General features: G+C 40.9%; 1 protein-coding gene across 1 annotated transcript in view; it reads left to right on the top strand.

Moving 5' to 3' along the window:
- The window catches only part of AK5 (adenylate kinase 5), a 266778-nt gene that overhangs the window by 132561 nt on the left and 114833 nt on the right, over positions 1-19384 (top strand). The window contains exons 7-8 of the mRNA XM_068965869.1: positions 3762-3852; positions 11913-11989. Coding sequence (XP_068821970.1) covers positions 3762-3852; positions 11913-11989 — 168 coding nt within the window. The remainder of the gene's footprint in view (positions 1-3761; positions 3853-11912; positions 11990-19384) is intronic.

Raw genomic sequence — 19384 nt, 5'->3', positions numbered from 1 at the left:
CCCAGGACCCAACCAGACCAGACCTGCAGGGGGTTGGTGCCTTTCAGCACTTCCTGATCCACACACTCTGCTGCTCCCTGGAGCATGGGATCTGGCTTCCAGGGGCTCCCCTAGGGTCGAGGCAACCATACCAGAGGTGAGGGAACTCAAACTCTTCTTAAAGAAAACTGGGACCAGTGGAAGACTGTAAACTAAAAGACAGCATATATATGCCTCTCCCTTCCTTCTCCCTCAGACTGTTCTGAGATATACTGGTTCCATTTAGTCTTTCTGGAGACCAGCTGTGACTTCTCGTGAAGCTGGGCCCCAGATCAGTACTATGTCATCTTACATCTGCTTCACTTCTTGCTTTGTCTCAGTTCCCCTTTTCCTTCAGACTTACTGCCCTGGTGTTATACACATGCACACACACATAGCCCCCAGTAAAGTGTTAATCTGTAAGTTTTGCTTTGGTTCTGCTTTTTAAGGTACTGCAGCTAAAACATAAGCTTTAATTTATGAAATTACACGCTGTTACCCATCTTTCAAAAGTCCAAGAAAAATAAAAATAAACCTTTTATTAGTGGAGCTTACCCCATACTGATCATAGCTGACAAATATTTTAAAAGAAAAAACAAAAGAAGCCATGGTCTACAGGTGTGGGAAGCAGTGCATTAAGGTGGCACTAATCTTGCCTTGAAGAAGGCTGAGTGCTGAAGAATTGATGCTTTTGAACTGTGGTGTTGGAGAAGACTCTTGAGAATCCCTTGGACTGCAAGGAGATCCAACCAGTCCATTCTAAAGGAGATCAGCCCTGGGTGTTCTTTGGAAGGAACACCCTTCTTTCTAAAGCTGAAACTCCAGTACTTTGGCCACCTCATGTGAAGAGTTGACTCATTGGAAAAGACTCTGATTCTGGGACGGATTGGGGGCAGGAGGAGAAGGGGACGACAGAGGATGAGATGGCTGGATGGCATCACCGACTCAATGGATGTGAGTTTGAGTGAACTCCGGGAGTTGGTGACGGACAGGGAGGCTGGTGTGCTGCAATTCATGGGGTCGCAAAGAGTCGGACACGACTGAGTGACGAGCTGAACTGAATCTTGCCTTATCTGCCTAACCACCATATGCTTCTCTCCCTCTTGCATTTGGACAAAAGGCTGTGTTAACACTTGTTTGAGTTCCAGGGCTCTGTTTATCTGGCTATGATGATCCTGTGTAGCCCAGTAGGATGGAAAGTCCCAACTGTCCTAAATTCAAGTCCTACTGCTTCTACATATTTGGTGTTTGACTTGAGAAAGTAATAATACCTGCGTAGATATTTCCTCACCTGTAAAATAGAAACAAGACGATCTGCCTCACCTTTCCCATGGCTGATGTGACACAGTTGAGGGTATGCTGAAGCATTGCACAGGTGTGCTTTAACTGTGTGAGGGGAGGTTAGGTAATAACTTTCTAATTTAGTCTTCTGAATTCCCACCACTAAAAATAATGAAGCACTCCAGTAGGAAAATATAAAGGAATAAATCACTCAAATCTTTTCAAATATGTTTAATGTAATAATTAAGCTTAAATACCAAGATGGACTAGGGACTTCCCTAGCGGTCCAGTGGGTAAGACACTGAGCTTACACTGCAGGGGACACTGGTTCAATCCCTAGTCTGGGAACTAAGATTCCACAAGCCGTGCAGCATAGCCAAGAAATAGAGAAGGAAAAAAAAGCTATGATGGAATAAAAGAGACTGGATTTTCCCTCCCACATGAAGCAAACAAACAGAAATAAACAGAAAATATATTTTTAAAAAACAATTTTAAGACAGTGGATGTCAGACAACCAGATGATTCTCCACGAGAAAGGAAACGTGTGATGGGCCCTGTGATTGCCCTCAGCTGACCAAATGGAGAATTTCCAGGCTACAGCGCATGGAGAAGGAAGCCGTGGTAGACTTCACGAGTTGAGCAGATGGAGCTGAGACCCCAAGAGACCAAGGTGGCTGGAGTTCAAAGGACAGAGTATCAAAGATGCAGGAATGCACAGAGAGAAACTCTGGAGATCTGCAGGATCCAGCAGAATACGAATCAGGGCATGCACGTGAGGAAACTGCGCAGAGCTGAGGGGAAACGGCCCAAAGGATCAGCAGGAACAGTGTCTAGAGCTCGCACTGGGCTAAGAAGAGTGCCTGTTTCTACCAGCCAGCCTGAAAAAAAAAATCCCTTAATTCACATGGCAGAGTACTTGAAAAAAACTTGCCACAACAGTGGGAAATAATTAACCGTAAACTAAATGCTGCTGTGGTCCAGTCTAATAAATCTTAGACATGTGACCTGAAAGGATCAAGTTGTTTCCAATAATTAAACTTCATTCCAGAACAAAGCTCAAAAATATTTATAGAAGTTATTATAGTTGTATTTCGTATGTTCAAAAACCTTGCATTTCATATCTTCAAAACTTTCTATAGAAAGTTTCTAAGACTCAAATCAAGTATCTGTGGATAAAAACTACAGTGTTCAAGATAAAAGATGTCTGCTGCTGCTGGTGCTAAGTCGCTTCAGTCATGCCCGACTCTGTGCGACCCCATAAACGGCAGCCCACCAGGCTCCTCTGTCCCTGGGATTCTCCAGGCAAGAACACTGGAGTGGGTTGCCATTTCCTTCTCCAGTGCATGAAACGGAAAAGTGAAAGTGAAGTCGCTCAGTTGTGTCCGACTCTTAGCGACCCCATGGACTGCAGCCTACCAGGCCCCTCCGTCCATGGGATTTTCCAGGCAAGAGTACTGGAGTGAGTTGCCATGTCCTTCTCCCAAAAGACGTCTAGGATGGAATAAATAGTATATCCATACAATGAAATACTACTGAGCAATGAAAAGGAGTGAGCTTGATAAAACCTCGAAACAATTGTGCTAAAAGAATCCAGACAAAAACATTTCAAGCTGTGCTATTTCTTTTACTTGAAATTCTAGAAGATGCAAAGTAATCTCTAGTTGCAGAAAACATATCAGTGATTATCTGATGAGGGGGCAGAAGGAAAGCATTCTCAAGAGGCACAAGGAAACTTTTAGGGAGTGATGGAGATGCTCACTATTTTGACTTTTATGATGGTTTCACAGGTGTGCACAGATGTCAAAGCTTATCATTTTGTACACTTTAAACATGTGCAGTTTATTGTATATCAATTATAATTTAAAAAACTAAAGAGACTAAAGTATATTTCTAAAAACCATTGAACAACTTGGGAAGTAGAGGATTTTAAAATGTAGCCACATTTAATATTTAAAATTTTGTAAATTTTAGAGAATGGTTCAAGATTTAAATTTATAATTTTTGTTACATCTAAACCTATAGTGTCTATAGACTATACCTATAGAATAGCATCTATATTTGTACAGTAGCTAAAATTTGTTTGAGTGTTCTCTCTTTTTCCTTTTTGTAGCAACAAATTACAAAAACTATTCCCCCTGTTGATTGAAAATATTTTCATGAAGGAGGATGGGGGAGTATTTCAAAACAAAACTAAGAATCAGAAAGGCACAAGTTATGAATTTTTCCAAAGCTTGTTTTAGAAATTAAGAAAATTATACCCATTTTTCTTAACCCCTTTCTGTTTAATATGAGGTCTGGGCTTGAAAAATCCTCTAAATATCTGATTAAAGACTCAAGGACTTTAATTCCTGTTGTCCTCATTCATTAGAGATACAGTTATGTGATGCATGCTCATTATATTTTGGACTGAATTAATTTATGTATTGTCATGCTCCCGACTTGTCTGTCTTGATTTCTCCCAGTTTGATGCCGACCGAGACGAGGATGAGGTGTTCTATGACATCAGCATGGCAGTTGACAGCAAGTTATTTCCAAACAAAGAGGCTGCAGCAGGTAAGTCACCATGTCCTTTGGGCTACAGTACACCCTGATCCCCTGCCAAGTGTCTGGGGCTTTGTAGTAACACTGGCGTGCAACATACTGCTGTAAGGTTGTGAGGATGATGCTGTCCTCACAGCTTTATACCTTCTGGTTTAAAAATAAAGGTACAAAACAACATAGAAAAGAGCCATATATCTGGTTCTTACGGTTACTGCCTTTCTTCCAGTCTTTGCACAGGCAAATTAGCAGATAGTCACAATATAGTGTAGGATCTACGTTACTATGGGATTTCCCTAGAGGCTCAGATGGTAAAGAATCTGCCCTAAATGCAGGAGACGTGGGTGGGAAAATCCCCTGGAGAAGGAAAGGGCAACCCACTCCACTATTTTTGCCTAGAGAATTTCATGGACACAGGAACCTGGCAGGCTACAGTCCAGGGGGTTGCAAAGAGTCAGACATGACTAAGCAACTCACTACTTCTATGTTACTATAATTTTTAAAAATTGGTCTAACCCATAACTTGAGCACAATGAAAGTTACAACTTCTCCAGGCCGCCCTAACACATATGTGTCTCTCCTGAACCACCAGGGAAAAATCCTCCCCTTGGGTCTTCTAGATGCCCCCATTCCAACCCACTGCCCCTGTTGTGGCCCTGCCCCTTCTCTTTCTATATCTAGAAGTTTGACACATATCCCCTCAAATAGTCAGTACTCACAGTTCCATCCTTGACCCTTTTCTCACTCTCTTACACATTCTCTGCATCAACTCATTGTCCCTCACGGTTTCAACCATCACTTCCACATGGATGACTCTCAGATCTTTGTCTCAGTCCTGACCTTTCTTCTCAGTTACAGCCTCGGTGAATAAAGACCAAAAGTTCTGGGCTGTTAAGAAAAAGGCTAAACACCTAAAGTTTTAAGCTGTATTTGAAGCCCACTGAGAACAGGATTTAAGAAAGAATTTTTTTTTAAAGACAAGGCAGTAGTCTTTCTGGGCAAACCCACAGAGCACAGATAACTGACATGAACTCACCTGCCTGATTTTCCAGTGATATTTACAGAAAGATAGCCTGTTACAGGGAAGAAGGAATATGGAGAAGCATGTCAGATCATATAAACAAGAGAACCACTGCTTCGAAAAAAGTTATAGACCTATGTTTTTTGTTTGTTTTGTTTTGTTTGACCACCCTTAGGGTAGTTCCCCCACTAGGGATCGAACCCAAGCTCTCTACACTGAAGAACAGAGTTTTAACCACTGGACTACCAGGGAAGTCTTGACACCTGTATTTTCAAGTTAATATTTAATTTTACAACATTCCTTTTAGACCTCTCACAACAAATATCTATCTGATAGATACCTTCAATTTCCAAACAGCAGAGCAGGAGAAAATTTAAACTGCCCCTTCTTTAGAACTCCAGCACTTTATGACTCTCAAGTAGCATTTCTCCAAAGTGGCCTCATCCTACAGTGATGTAGCTGTGCTGTCTAAAGTACATTCAGTAAATTCTGTCTTCATCCTCTTCAGGTCCCCTTGGTAGAGTGCACAGTGCCTGGCCCATAGCAGGGGTTTCCAGGGGCCCGTTCTGCCTTCCTACAGCTCTGAGCTTATGAACAGAGAGGTCTGTGTTCACAGCCACAACTCCCCAACTCCCCTCCATTCCCAAGACCCCTGAAAACATACAAGACCTCTACTCCAGCCTTAGAGTAAACCCCTTCTCTCTGTCACAGCCCTGGTGAGTGAAGTGATCCCAGGAAAGCCTGTGGTAAACTGGAAATAAACCTCTACTTACCAGAGGCTGCCACTTCACAGCCTCAACACTATTGTTCAGTTCAGTTCAATTCAGTAGCTCAGTTGTGTCCAACTCTTTGTGACCCCATGGACTGCAGCACCCTAGGCCTCCCTATCCATCACCAACTCCTGGAGTTTACTCAAATTCATGTCCCTTGAGTGGGTGATGCCATCCACCATCTCATCCTCTGTCGTCCCCTTCTCCTCCCACCTTCAATCTTTCCCAACATCAGGGTCTTTTCCAATGAGTCTGTTCTTCACATCAGGTGGCCAAAATATTGGAATTTCAGCTTCAGCATCAGTCCTTCCAATGAATATTCAGGATTTATTTCCTTTAGGATGGACTGGTTGTATCGCCTTGAAGTCCAAGGGACTCTCAAGAGTCTTCTCCAACATCGCAGTTCAAAAGCATCAATTCTTTGGTACTCAGCTTTCTTTATAGTCCAACTCTCACATTCATACATGATTATTGGAAAACCATAGCTTTGGATTAAAGATTTACTGAGCATGGCCTCGCCCATCAGAACAAGACCTGGTTTCCCCCTCAGTCAGTCTCTCCCATCCGGAAGCTTCCATAAGCCTCTTATCCTTCTCCATCAGAGGGCAGACAGAGTGAAAACCACATCACAGAAAACTAACCAATCTGATCACATGGACCACAGACTTGTCTAACTCAATGAAACTATGAGCCATGCTGTGTAGGGCCACCCAAACAGATGGGTCATGGTGGAGAGTTCAGACAAAATGTGGTCCACTGGAGAATGGAATGGCAAACCACTTCAGTATTCTTGACTTGAGAACCCCATGAACAGTATGAAAAGGCAAAAAGGTAGGACACTGAAAGATGAACTCCCCAGGTCAATAGGTGCCCAATATGCTACTAGAGATCAGTGAAGAAATAACTCCAGAAAGAAAGAAGAGATGGAGCCAAAGCAAAAACAACACCCAGTTGTGGATGTGACTGGTGATGGATGTAAAGTCCAATGCTGTAAAGAGCAATATTGCATAGGAATCTGGAATGTCAGGTCCATGAATCAAGGCAAATTGGAGATGGCAAACAGGAGGTGGTCAAACAGGAGATGGCGAGAGTGAACATTGACATTTTAGTGAATCAGCAAACTAAAATGGGCTGAAATGGGTGAATTTAACTCAGATGACCATTGTATCTAGTACTGTCACAAGAATCCCTTAGAAGAAATGGAGTAACCATCATAGTCAACAAAAGAGTCCAAAATGCAGTACTTGGATGCAATCTCAAAATCCACAGAATGATCTCTGTTCATTTCCAAGGCAAACCATTCATTATCACAGTAATCCAAGTCTATGCCCCAACTAGTAATGCTGAAGAAGCTGAAGTTGAATGATTCTATGAAGACCTATAAGACCTTCTAGAATTAACACCCCATAAAGATGTCCTTTTCATTATAGGGGACTGGAATGCAAAAGTAGGAAGTCAAGAAATAACTGGAGTAACAGGGACATTTGGCCTTGGAGCAGAAAATGAAACACAGCAAAGGCTAATAGAGTTTTGCCAAGAGATGCACTCGTCAGAGCAGACACCCTCTTCCAACAACAGAAGACTCTACACAAGGACATCACCAGATGGTCAATACTGAAATCAGATTGATTATATTCTTTGCAGCCAAAGATGAAGAAGCTCAATTCAGTCAGCAAAACCAAGACTGGGAGCTGACTGTGGCTCAGATCATGAACTCCTTATTGCCAAATTCAGACTTAAATTGGGGAAAACCACTAGACCATTCAGGTATGACCTAAATAAAATCCTTACGATTATACAGTGGAAGTGACAAATAGATTCAAGGGATTAGGTCTGATAGACAGACTATTGTTACCATTAAAGAATGGACCAGTGTTTCTGGATCCTTCTCTCTTTCCAGAGAAATCAGAAGCCTGCACCAGTAGATAAAATCTCCCAGCTGGTAAACATCAGGGACTCAGTCAATTAAAGAAACCATGCCCATGGGTTCTGCTCTGTGACTCATCAGCCCCCAGGTCTTATGCCTTGGCGCTTTCCTTCTCTTTGAATCCTCTCTCTACATAATCTCAGCCACTCCACAGCTCCCATATCACTTCCAATGATGAAGTGTGAATGACTTTCAATTCCTTTAAATTTTTTAAGTAAAAAATTGTGTGTGTATATATATATATATATATATACACATGCTGATTTGATTCATGAAATGATTACTACGGTCCAACTAGTTAACATACCTCATCTTTTCATTGTTGTTGCTCAGTCATGTCTGACTCTTTGCAACTCCATGGACTGCAGCATGTCAGGCTTTCCTGTCCTTCACTGTCTTCCAGAGTTTGCTCTAACTCATGTCCCTTGAATAGGTATGCCATCCAACCATCTCATTGTTTGTTGCCCCCTTCTCCTCCTGCCTTCAATCTTTCCCAGCATCAGGATCTTTTCCAATGAGCCAGTTCTTCCCATAAGGTGGTCAAAGTATTGGAGCTTCAGCTTCAGCATCAGTCCTTCCAATGAATATTCAGGGTTGATTTCCTCTAGGATTGATTGCTATGATCTCTTTGCTGTTCAAGGGAGCCTCAAGAATCTTCAGCACCAAAATTCAAAAGCATCAATTCTTTGGCTTTCAGAGAAGTGTTAGAAGAACTTTTATCTACAGATTGCCATCACTGCCCAGGAATCCCAGTCTTGCAGGAGGTTCCCTCTATTTGGTACTCAAACTGAGAGGAGGGTCGTCCCAAAACTTTAGACTGAAGATCCACTAAGAGGGAAAACATCTTTACCATTGTCCCAGAACACAGTATGTCTAGCCTTCCAGTACCTCTGAAGCCAATGTATCGTCTTCCCAATTAAATTTAAGGGGACAACATTTCCGAAGACCATTCTACATCTAAAACTAGTGACAGTGAGTGATCCTGGGGGGTTCTATTTCAGCTCACACCTTTGTCTGTTAATTATGGAAAGGATATTTTTAAATCTGAAAAGAAACTGAGAAATTCGAATTATGGGGAAAAGAAAGCCATACTATCACTTTTACAAAATGTCCCGATTTTGCTGTCATTTTTGAGTATTAAGATCATTGTAGTTGTTTTATGTGTTAAATTGTCCAGTGAAAGATGCAAAATATGTACATATGGTTATACTTACCTCCCTATTTTGTATGTCAAGCCTTAAACTATTATTAAAGGTACCATTTTCAGCAAACCAAGCAACCAGTAGTAAGAGAAAATGAAAGCTATTCAATCATTATCTGAGCAGATAATGACATCCTTTGTCTATTACCTTCTATGATCTATCAGTACTGTTTCCAAGAGCAACGACATGTCAAGAAATTTCATCCCTTGATGACACAATAACATTTCTGTTAAAAACATTTTATTAGGAAAACCAATCTTTTCTTCCTTATGAGCGGGAGTTGTTTATTTTTTAAACAAAGACCTCTTCATTCTCCCATCAATGAAGCTAGTTTTCTAATAACCTTGTTCCATTTTCAAATATTAATGTGTGACATCTCTGTTGAATGGGTTGTTTAAGACCCTTCATGTTGTAGTTTATTAAAACAACTAAAAGAACAGTTTCTAATTAAATAAGTAGGACACAGGAACTGAAGCAGCTATATACTCAGTGAGCCTCTGTGTTCAGGTCATGTTGCTCATTTCAAAGGAACCACTTTAAAGTCTAAGGGAGGGTATCATCTGAGTACCTATCGCCACTTCCACTAGTCAGTGGTGAATCATATCCATGTTGTGGAAGTAACAAAAGCTAATTAAAGTTGGCATTGCCTTTAACAAAGCTGTCAGTAGCAGCCACCTTGACTTTCATGGGCGGGAGAGACACCCCTTCATTCCACTTTCCATTCTTCCATTTCTGCAGCCACTCAGTGACCCATCTCATCATCAATCATTCACTGTTCCTATTTTCTCAGTAGAAAAGACAGCACACTCCTCCGGGTCCTCCGCTGTAGAGCACTTTAATAGAAGATCATGTATACAAAACCTTTTGGATTGTGTCTGCTTACAACTTGGAGTCAGTAGCCTGTGTTAGAAATGGGAGCTGTGACTTGTCTTTGATCTCACTCACTTTCTGCATGACCTTGGCCAAGCTATATAACTTCTCCACAGCTCATTTTCCTTTTCTAAAGTGACAGAGTAGGATTCTGTGAAATATTAAATCCCAAAATGTTTATGATCCTATCATGGAGAAGTATACATTTTACTCCTGAGCTCTTTACTGCTTCCCAACACTTAAGTGCAAACTGGTCTTCCAGCTGGACCCTGAGACATCAAGTAGTTTGGCCCTAAGATACACCTTACAAAACTTTTATTTAAAAAATACTTAAAGAACAAAGATAGGAAAATTACATCTTCTACTTAAAAATTATATATACAATTAAAGTTTCCATATCACCCCTAGAGGCACTTTTAACACTCATGTTGCCAAGGGTATCACCAAGAATTGAGGAGTACATGTTTATTCAACTATATGTGGCAGCTCTACAGTTCCCTTTCCAAAATGATTTGATGGGTCAACCTTCTTCATTTTGAAAATCTATATTGTACTTAATTTTTTTTAATTACAACACAATAAACTATGGTGTTCCTGTTTAGTACTTAGTTGATTTGATGATGGGCTAATACTCAGTCAGTTTTGTGAACAGCAGGGGTCATGATGAGAAGAGAAGAAATGAGGAAAGACTTTGTGGGGACATACTTTGGTTCTTTTTCTAAAAGAAAATACGGAAGTTGCATATCTGGGAGAGGTCTATATCTGAGAAGTGTGTGAGATACTTGACATTTTTTTTTTAAGAAATTCATCTTCCTTTAACATTACTCATTGCATGTTCTGAACAAGAGTTATTTTGCAAGGGCAAGTTTATGGTGAAGCAGAGGGGTTGCTTTCTTCACAGGTGCATAGCATTTCATGGGCAGTACTGAAGAATTCTGTCTTTCTGGCTAGTTAGGTAATATAGATTGCCCAGCAGGAAAGGCTTGTTAGATGAGGATGATAACTCAAGTGTGCTTCAGGAGCCCCATTATGAAAATTACTGGTCTAAGTGTAAGCCTTGGTAATTAATGGATAAGTAATTCAGTGTAACCTGTAATACCTAGGGGTAGAAACTCTGTATTAACAGGTTAAGTTAACCTGATTTTTCCCACGTTTAGGAACTAACGTGATCCAAAGGCTATAAGAAAAGCTCATCAGGTTCTCATGAAGAGAGCAGACTCAGCCCTTCTTTTTCTGGAACCCTTTGCTCTCCTCCCACTGCAGTTTGCTCCTTTTCCTTCCTCCTCAGTCACGGCTGCTGCTGCTGCTGCTGCTGCTGCTGCTGCTCAGTCGCTTCAGTCGTGTCCGACTCTGTGCGACCCCATAGATGGCAGCCCACCAGGCTCCCTGGTGCTGCACACCCCTAAACCACTTCTCCTCCTGGACAACCCTTATTCACCCTCATAGTTTGGGCTCACAGACTAGTTCCTTGTGAAGAATCCTACCTCCATCACCTCCTCCACTACAAGTCAGAATTAGTAGCTTTTTCCTTTTGGTTTCTGAACCTTGCTGTTGTCAAGTTAATCTCCTCCACAGGATCATTGTCTTCTTAAGGGTAGACTGTCTAGATATCTGTGTTATCAAACCAAACTGGGGTCCGCTCCCCCAAATACAGTAAAGCCAATCTACTGACACTGGTTTGTGGTGAAGGAAAGTGCCATGTTTCTTGCAAGGTGATACACAAGGAGTTCAGGACAGGCAGTGCTCAAAAAGCCAAACTCCTCTATGGGTTTCAGCCAAGCAACTTTAAAGTCCAGATGAGGGAGGGGCATCCCAGCATATGTGATCAACTCATCCCCAGTTCTCTGGTTGGTTGATGGTAAGGTAACTGGGTGATGTTACAGGGGTTAATGTTATTAATCCTTAGGCAACAGTAGGTCTGGGGGCTACATGCTCACAGTCCTCAAGTAGTTAATTTCTTCCATTTGGTGGTGATTTTAGCATCTGTAAAACAACTCAGGAACTGTGAATCAGATGCTATTATTTAGGTACTTCAGAGAGAAACCAGAGCAGAGAAGATGGAGGAAGGGTCTGTCTTGGGAAGGCTCTGCAGGATCCTGCCCAGTTACAGCTGCATTTTCCATCTGCAGACCAGACAGTGCCTGGCAGATGGGAAGAGTTTAAAATATTGGATAATTTAATATAATCACAAGGACAATATGGAAACCTCGTGGGAGACAGTTTACTTTAGAAACATGCACAGACAACCTCCATCCATCAGGTAACATTTGTTTTCCTAATCTTAGGTTCAAGTGACCTTGATCCTTCGATGATGTTGGACACTGGAGAGGTCATTGATATGGGATCTGATTATGAAGATCAGGTAATTAAAATCTAAAAATATTTGTCTATTTAAATGTTTTTAATTTGGGTCTTTATAAGTGTTTCATGAAAATTAGAATTACAAATAATTCTGTGAAATGATTACAGATAACTAATCATCTGTTCCATGATAAATCATACTGCTTTTATTCATTAACTTTGGCCCTCTAACCCTCCTTTATCCACAGACTCAAAGTGGCAATTAATTAAGGGAAGATCTGTGGTCAAAAGTTATATGAGCTAGAAGTAAGGCTACATGAGGTTCTCTTGCCCAAGAATTTATCTGTGTCTCATTCTTCCCAATTTTAAGCCCAGTGTTTACTAACCACTGCTTACAGATTCAGGGCCCTGCTTTCTTTTTCTAACCTTTAAAAGGGACTGCTGACCAAGGACAACACAGCCAAGAAGTCACATATATTTTCTATTTGGATAAGAAATTTATCTGGGTCATTTTTTCTCAGCAGAAGAACTCTTCTTCCAGCCCTGTTTTAACGAACCAAAATAGTTGGCAAATGATCTGACTCTCTAATTAGGCCTTATTTTTTAAAAAGTACCTTGTCTGAAACTTCATCCACCTCTCATCAATGCTCTTCTGCAGTGGCTGAAAGCCAAGTGGGCGTGTTCTCCTGGACTTTTCCCCCATTTTCAACTAATACATGTCACAAATTAAGGAAATAGACCTGACCAGTGTCCAAATGTAATGGCTGTTTCTCTGTTTCACATACGTATTCAGAAATTATTTTCACAGGCATTAAGTTTCTTCCCTTACATCACAAAGCAAGGAGAAGATATTGACAAGTATTGAAAATATCTTTTAGCATTTATTAAGCACTTCATACATACTAAACATTGGGCTAGGTTCCTTAACTTGATTATCTCACTAATACCCCACAACATCTCTAGGAAATAGAAATTATTATCTTTATTTCATAGATAAGAGAATTAAGACTCCAAGAGTAATTTGCATGCAGTTACACAAATAGTTTCTCAGTGGAGCTTGTGAACTCAGGGCAATTTCCCTAAACCTGCACTCTGCCACCCACCATCCTCAGTCTCCAAAGACAGGCCATTCAGTGATGAATTTTTGGAGCCTTTTCAGTTGCTGACTCTTAAGACCTCAGCGGAGGCAAATGCCAAACAACCACTATAAAAAGTGAGCTCACCATCTAAAATTATAGACTGCACCAAGAAATGAACCATAGCATGAAATCCAGCTGATTAAACAAATGAAGGGTTCACACCCCAAGGACTAGACAGAACAGAAAAATCTGAAAGAAATCTTAATCAAGGAATATTTAAAATATCCAAAGAGATAAAGGGAAGATTAGAAGTCTTGAAACAAATATGGAAAAGAATGGAAAGCAAGAGGCAAAAAGGAATAATGAGGAAGAAATAGAAATTCTAGGCACAAAAAAATATTGTCATTGCAATAGAAATCGTGTCTAGTAGACTAGACACAGCTAAAAAGAGACAATGCTAGAGCTGAGAAAATTTCCTTAGAATAAAACAGAGAGCTAAAAGAGAGTTCTTCTTGTCAAAGAAAGAACTTGGGAGACACTGAGGATGGAATGGTTGGGTCAACATGGCCTAAAAGGAGTTCCAGAAGGAGGATTGAGTGGAGGGAAAAGAGCTTCGTGTTAACAGATAATGGCTGAGAATTTTACAGAGATGAATAAAGACAAGTCCCCAGAACGAAGGAGCACATTGTGTCCTGAACAGGAAAAAAAAACCCTCATCTAGTCTTCTTTCATTTAGCAAATATTAATAGAGCACCTACTATGTGTCGGGTACTACTTTGGAATATCTAATTGTATAAAACAGACAAGGAGTGTCCATCTAGGTGAGGAAGATAGTATACAAGAAACATGTTAGTAAATGAGTAAATATCCTAGATTGATATGTGCTGTGAGAAGGGGAAAAAAAAAAAAAAAAGAACAAGGTAGGAAGGTTAGGAATGCTGGAATAGGGACAGATTATAGCATTAACCAGAAGAGTCAATATTAACTAGGATGGTCTCATTAAAGAGGTGAGATTTGAGCAAAGACTTGGCATATAATGTAAAACATAGAGAACACAAAATACTAAAGACAAAAATAAACTATTGAAAGTGAAAAGGTATTATCTAATAGTTTGGTGGGGAAGGGCAACAGATTCAATAAGTCGGGTGCTTGCCTTTTCTGAGTACCTCCAATAAGTCAGATGCTGTGTTTTATGGTTTACATACATTATTGCTAACCTTTCCAATAAATTAAGAAGGTAGGTCTGTTAAACTAAAACTCAGAAAGCTTAAAAAACTTCCCAAGACCACACAGCTAACAAGTAGTAGAGTCAGGAATCAAACTATGGTCAGTCTGGCACCAAAAGCTAGTTTATGCTTTCACATTCCAAATAAAGCCATTATCAAGGTCACTGACAATCTATTGCCAATTCCAGTTAATGCTTTTTCATCATCTTTCTTGACCTTTGCTCCCTTTGATCCACTCCTGTGACAGTAATGCAAAAGCAGCCACAACTCTACTTAAAAGTGTGGCTGTGTTCCAGTAAAACTTTATTTATGGTCACCGAAATTTGAATTCCACATATTTTCTTGTGATTTGATTATTCGAAAATGTAAAGCCCATTCTTAACGAAGACGCTGTTTACAGTCAGCAGAGTGGATTTGGCCTGTGGCCATAGGTTGCATTGGAGGAGGAAATGGCAGCCCACTTCAGTATTCTTGCCTGGAGAATCCCAAGGACAGAGGAGCTTGATGGACTGCTGTCTATAGGGTCACACAGAGTTGGTCACAACTTAAGTGACTTAGCATGCATGCATGCATTGGAGAAGGAAATGGCAACCCACTCCAGTATTCTTGCCTGGAGAATCCCAGGGATGGGGAAGCCTGGTGGGCTGCTGTCTATGCTGCTCTGTCTATGCAGAGTCTGACACTACTGAAGCGACTTAGCAGCAGCAGCATAGGTTGCTGACCATGGCTATAAACCATCTCCACCTCTTGACACTGTCCTATTGGTTTCTAACATTTCTATAGTATTTAATACTCTTCTAAATGCTTCACATTTATTACATTTTATCCCGAGACAGTTGCATGAGATTGATATCATTATCCCAGTTTCACTGATAAGGAAACTGTAGCCCAGAGGAATTCAGAAGTTTACTTAAAGTCACACACCTGGCAAGAGGTAAAGACAGAATTCCAACACAGCCATCCGACTGCAGAGCTGGAATCAGGAAAGACAGATGAGGCTCTGCTATATTGGCAAATAAAACTCAGGGGACTTCGCTGGCAATCCAGTGGCTGAGACTCCATGCTTCCGCAGCAAGGGGCACGGGCTCAGCCTCCGGTCAGGGAACTAAGATTCAGCATGCCATAAATTTCTTTTCAAAAAAATTTTTTAAAGGAAAGAAGAGCAAACTAATGGAGCTTATATTTTAAAAACAAAAACAAAAACCATCAAAATTTGAGTGTTTTCCTTCCAGAGAGACATCCAAAGGGGCCGTGGATAAGAAGGGGGAAAGCATGGGGCTGGGGGAGTGGTGGAAACTTGCTCTTAATTGCATATTTCTTCCTCCCACGATCATGAGACATCCCCTGTCACTGACTCTGCCTGTGTCTAAGGAGGCTGAAAAATGGAGCTTTCTTAAGTGTTTAGTGAGCGCCAAGCCAGCCTGGACTGCAAAGCTCTTGCCCCCACTGTTCTCTCTCTCACACTCCTCTCACTTCTTGGTCCACTCTTTCTTGGTTTTCTTGTGAACTCTCCTCTGTTGGTGCATTACTTCAATATGAGCATCCCCGGCATCTGGCAAAGGGAACCTTCGCTCCTCACTGCACATGTTATCCTTTGAGAAGCTTGACCACAGGCATGATTTCAGCTTCAGTCAGAGTCCCCTGGTGAGCTTCCAATGCCTATGTCTGCCTGCTAAACAGCACTGGTTGGATTTCCCACGTGCATCTCAAACTCAGAACGTCCAAAACTGAACTCACTGTCTTCCCCCACAAAATCTGTTCTTCCTTCTGTTTCCCCTATTTCTGTGAATGATACCACCATCCTCCCAGCTGCCCAAGCCAGAGATAAGGGCGTCTTCCTAGTCTCCTTCCTTTCTCTCCCTCCCTACAGCAGGGTGATCAGAAAGCTGGTCAGCAGGTCCGTTTTCCTGTGCAGGCGTCACTCCTTCCATCTCCAGGTCCACTGCCACTGCCCTGGTTTACACCCTCACCCTTCTTCCGCAGGACCGCTGAGAGTGTCCAAGCCAGTCTCCCTTCCCCAGGCTCCTCGCCCACAAAAATCATCTTGCTTAAAAGCCAAGTCAGTCAGCCTATCCCACTGCTTAAAACTCTTCATGGCTCTTCATTGATGTCAGAATTAAATCAGAACGCTTATCAGTAGACATGGGAACTTTCAAATTAGCCCTTCCATCACCTCCTTCCCCAAACTCATCCCTTGCCAATCACCAAAACACATGGCATGTGCCAGCCACACCAAGCCATTTGCAGTTCCCCTAAGTGGGGGTTGTGCTTTGTGAAGTCTCTTTCCTCTATGTGGAAGCTTCTGCAGCCCCATCACCCCTGTGCTGGATAACCTCCACTCATGGTCCATCAGGACCACACTCCTCCTCGAGGAAGCCCTTCTCGCCCCATGTCAGGTTCACCTTCTTGGGGGGCCCACGAGCCCCTGCGTTCTAATATCCTCTTGCATTGTGTTCTGCTCTCCTGTTACTCAACCAACACACAATATGTGCTCAAAAAATGCCCATTTTTTGAAAAGTCAAAAAATCATTTCTAGTTTTTCTACTTCAAGTGTTGAAAGGGAAAAAAAAAAAAGCCTAGGCTTTAGTATCCTGTAAAATTATCCTTCAAAAATGAAAGAGAAATAAAAACTATCTCAGATGGAAATTGAGGCAATTTGTTACCAGTAGACCTGCCTTGCAAGAAATGCTAAAAGAAGTTCTTTAGAGAGAAGGAAAATTATATAGGTCAGAAATTCAGATCTACATAAAGAAAAGAAAAGTATCAGAGAATGGATAAGTGAAAGTAAAATAAAAACTTATTTTTCTTATTCTTAATTGATCTAACAGAGAATGACGCGTTAAAAACAATAATAGCCACAATGTATTTTATTATGTATGTTTACATATTAGTGAAATGAATGACAACAAAGGATGGAAGGGAGGAATGAGGAATATTTTATTATTATAAGGTACTTGTACTGTCTGCTTATTTGAAAGTGAATTTGGATTAGTTTAAATGGGTATTGCAAATTCTAGAGCAACCACTTTTTAGGGAGAGAGTGGGATGATTTGGGAAAATGGCATTGAAACATGTATACTATCATGTAAGAAATGAGTCTCCAGTCTAGGTTCGATACAGGATACAGGATGCTTGGGGCTGGTGCCTGGGATGACCCACAGAGATGATATGGGGAGGGTGGTGGGAGGGGGGTTCAGGATTGGGAACTCATGTACACCCGTGGCAGATTTATGTCAATGTATGGCAAAACCAATACAGTATTGTAAAGTGAAAAAAATAATAAATAATAATTTTTTTAAAAAAACACATATCCTGTATTTAAAATAGATAGCCAATGGGAATTTGCTGTATGGCTCAGGAAACTCAAACAGGGGCTTTGTATCAACCTAGAGGGGTGGGATGGGGCTGGAGATGGGAGGGAGATTTAAAAAGGAGGGGATATATGTATACCTATAGTTGGTTCATGTTGAGGTTTGACAGAAAACAACAAAATTTTGTAAAGCAATTATCCTTCAATTAAAAAAATAAATTAAAAAAAGAAACATAATTAATATGCTAAGGAAGGAGCGAAAATGGAATCATATAAAATGCTTAACTAAAGATACAAAGGCAGAAAAAGTTTGGAGATTGAAAGAAGCAGCAAAGAACATGGGCAATATATAGAAAATAGTAACAAATGCTAGATGAATCCAGTTATATCAGCTGATACTTTAAATATTAGTGATCTAAATACTCCAATTAAAAGACAGATTTTCAAAACCGATCAAAAAAAAGACCAGGCACGTGCTGTCTTCATTATTGCTCAGTCACTAAGTCATGTCTGACTCTACTACATCCCCGCAGACTGTAGCCTGCCAGGTTCCTCTGTCCATGGCATTTTCCAGGCTAGCATACTGGAGTGGGTTGCCATTTCCTTCTCCAGGGGATATTCCCAACCAAAGGATCAAATCCGCATCTCCTATATTGCAGGCAGATTTTAAATTTACCGCTGAGCCACAGGGAAGCCCACATGCTATCTGCAAGAAACTTTTCTTAAATATAAGGATACATATAGATTAACAAAAAGGAATAGATAAAGATGTATCTTTTAGCGCTAAATAAAAGAAAGCAAAAATAGCTATATTAATTTCAGACAGGGCAAATTTCAAAGCAAGAAAAGTTATCAGGGATAAAGAAGAGTGGTACCTGATGATAATGGGGTTAATACTCCAAGAAGACATAACCAATTTACACTGTATATGCTGCTAACAACAGAGTGTTTCTAGACTCATCATTTGCCCAAGCCTTTGGTCCCATTCTTTCCATCTGCCCTAGAACTTTCCTCCATTAACTGGCACTGCTTCATCTTTCTAAAAGCTGTCATCTTCAGAGTATCTTTCTTCTCTATCTACCAACCCACCCACCATCCCCACTTGGAAGGAAGAAGGCCATTAACATTGCCAAATGTCATAGAAAGGCCACATTGGATACTGTCTTTCCTCTACCCTTTCCTTCAGCACTAAATTTGGCAAAAGAGAAGTCAGCTCCCCTGCTTCTATGCCCTCACCCCCCATTCTGTCCTATAAACCAGCTTCTGCCTATTTGTTCCCCTAAGAGAGCTTTAGAAGTCATCTCATTACTGCCAAGTCAGGAGAACATTTCCTAGTTCCTACAATGTCTGGGGCTCAAGACACTAGCTTGCATTTCTGCTTTCTCAAAACACTTGGGTGCCTTGGTTTATGCCACCTCTGTGGCCATTATTTCTCTACCTCCTTCTCCAAGCATGGTTTTTCTTACTCTGCCCTCCCTTTAAAATAGTGTGTTCACTCAGTTCCTTTTTTCATTGTTTGTTTAATGCCAGCTTTCAAGGAAGGAAGAATATGTTTAACACTGTTACATACTCATTCTGTTTAAAAACCATCCAGATGACTTAAAGGCTGTGTCAGGAGTGGGAGGATCCCTCTTCTCACACCACACAACTGCTTCAGCTAAGCCCATGACTTCACCTTTTTTAATTATTCATTCAACTCATATAGAGAATATTTGATGTGCCAGACTGTTATGTGAGTTACTGAAAATATACAGTGAGCAAAAGAAGATACCGTTCCTACTCTCATTGCTCTTACAGGTAGAAATAGATAATAGAATAATCACATAGATAGAAAATTAAAA

Source organism: Capricornis sumatraensis, chromosome 2 (genome assembly GCF_032405125.1).
Source record: "Capricornis sumatraensis isolate serow.1 chromosome 2, serow.2, whole genome shotgun sequence".
Classification (NCBI taxonomy): domain Eukaryota; kingdom Metazoa; phylum Chordata; class Mammalia; order Artiodactyla; family Bovidae; genus Capricornis; species Capricornis sumatraensis.
Note: the sequence above shows the minus strand (reverse complement) of the source record. Positions and strands in the feature narration are given on the sequence as shown.